The sequence below is a fragment of the Nanorana parkeri genome, unplaced genomic scaffold (assembly GCF_000935625.1).
Source record: "Nanorana parkeri isolate BGI_ZX_2015 unplaced genomic scaffold, ASM93562v1 scaffold1689, whole genome shotgun sequence".
Classification (NCBI taxonomy): Eukaryota; Metazoa; Chordata; class Amphibia; order Anura; family Dicroglossidae; genus Nanorana; species Nanorana parkeri.
The window spans coordinates 1-1,806 of NW_017307957.1; the positions used below are offsets into that span (position 1 = coordinate 1).

The following is a 1,806-nucleotide window of genomic DNA, read 5'->3' on the forward strand; positions in this document are numbered from 1 at the left end:
AAGACTGGGGGGCCATTAGAGTTCATGTGCGTGTGAAGGCGACCCAGTACTTCTGGCGATATAGTGTATGTGACGTGCAGACAGATGTGATATGTAGTTTCCCCGCTGACACCATACACGGGAATATCTATAATCAGTGTCACCTCCTGTAATGACACGTTGGATCCCGCCGAGTGACGTTCCTGCGCTCCGCTATATGCGGGTGATGGGAAGCGGCGCGTCTGTCTACTTACTGTTTCCGCCGGCATTCGATGGCGCGATCTATCCTGAATTCCGGGAGGCTGATGAACCCCTCGGCCTTCTCGTCCTGGAGAGAGAGAGAGGAAATCAGACGGAATGTCACCTCAATGGGCGGCTCTTCCCTACGTGTGACCTCCCCTCAGAGAGAACACCGGCAGAGACTGACAAATATACATGGTCAGAGACTACAGACATACTACAGGAGATGGTCAGAGACTACAGACATACTACAGGAGACGGTCAGAGACTACAGACATACTACAGGAGACGGTCAGAGACTACAGACATACTACAGGAGATGGTCAGAGACTACAGACATACTACAGGAGACGGTCAGAGACTACAGACATACTACAGGAGATGGTCAGAGACTACAGACATACTACAGGAGATGGTCAGAGACTACAGACATACTACAGGAGATGGTCAGAGACTACAGACATACTACAGGAGATGGTCAGAGACTGCAGACATACTACAGGAGATGGTCAGAGACTGCAGACATACTACAGGAGATGGTCAGAGACTGCAGACATACTACAGGAGATGGTCAGAGACTGCAGACATACTACAGGAGACGGTCAGAGACTGCAGACATACTACAGGAGACGGTCAGAGACTGCAGGCATACTACAGGAGATGGTCAGAGACTGCAGGCATACTACAGGAGATGGCCAGAGACTGCAGGCATACTACAGGAGATGGTCAGAGGCTGCAGGCATACTACAGGAGATGGCCAGAGACTGCAGACATACTACAGGAGACGGTCAGAGACTGCAGACATAGTACAGGAGATGGTCAGAGACTGCAGACATACTACAGGAGACGGTCAGAGGCTGCAGACATAGTACAGGAGATGGTCAGAGACTGAAGACATACTACAGGAGACGGTCAGAGAGCGGTGACTCACGTTTTGGTTGGTGTACCAGTAGAGGGAGGAATCCTTCAGGATGAACCAATACTTCTTCCACTTCTGGGTGAAGTAACCTTTGGCGTCTTTCTTCTTCCAGAGCCATCCCTCACAGTCGCCGTGGCCGAGATCCTTGCAGGAAATCCTCCGTCTGCTCCCGCTGGTCAGAGAACTTCCTGCCGGACGGAGAGAAAAGCGTCATCCACGCGGCAGAATGCGATTGTTTTGCCGCAACTGAAAGTTCGTTCCCAGATTATCGCTAACGATTCGTTTTCATTCGTCACCGGCTCCCGGGGCTGCCCGGCGTGCAGCCGTCACCTGACAACGGAGTGAAAGAACCAGGCGTGGCGAGCGCCTAACCGGCGGTGACGGGGTTAAACGCGGCTGAGCAGGGAAAGAGTGACGCAACTTTGTTTCCTTTCAGCCACCAAAAAAAAAAAGGAAGGAAAGTTTTGGTTACAATGTTTCCGTATTCTCACAGCTTCAGCGGTCGCGGAATCTCCCGCCTGCGGCCGTCACTCCGATGTGTTCACTTTCATCGTCCAATCAGCTGCGAGCCGAAAATCTGATTTTTGCTTTAATTGGGTATTTCATGTCACTAAGTATTCACTAACATCGCTTACTTATAAAAGCCTTATCACCTGCGGGGGAGGGGG

General features: G+C 51.4%; 1 protein-coding gene across 1 annotated transcript in view; it reads right to left on the minus strand.

The window, feature by feature from the left end:
* Window positions 1-233: 233 nt before the first annotated feature.
* The window catches only part of LOC108799309 (connector enhancer of kinase suppressor of ras 2-like), a gene marked incomplete at its 3' end in the record, with an annotated part of 301,637 nt that continues 300,064 nt past the window's right edge, over window positions 234-1,806 (minus strand). Inside the window, exons 17-18 of the mRNA XM_018571158.1 lie at window positions 1,151-1,326; window positions 234-307 (exon numbers count right to left, since the gene is read on the minus strand). Coding sequence (XP_018426660.1) covers window positions 234-307; window positions 1,151-1,326 — 250 coding nt within the window. The remainder of the gene's footprint in view (window positions 308-1,150; window positions 1,327-1,806) is intronic.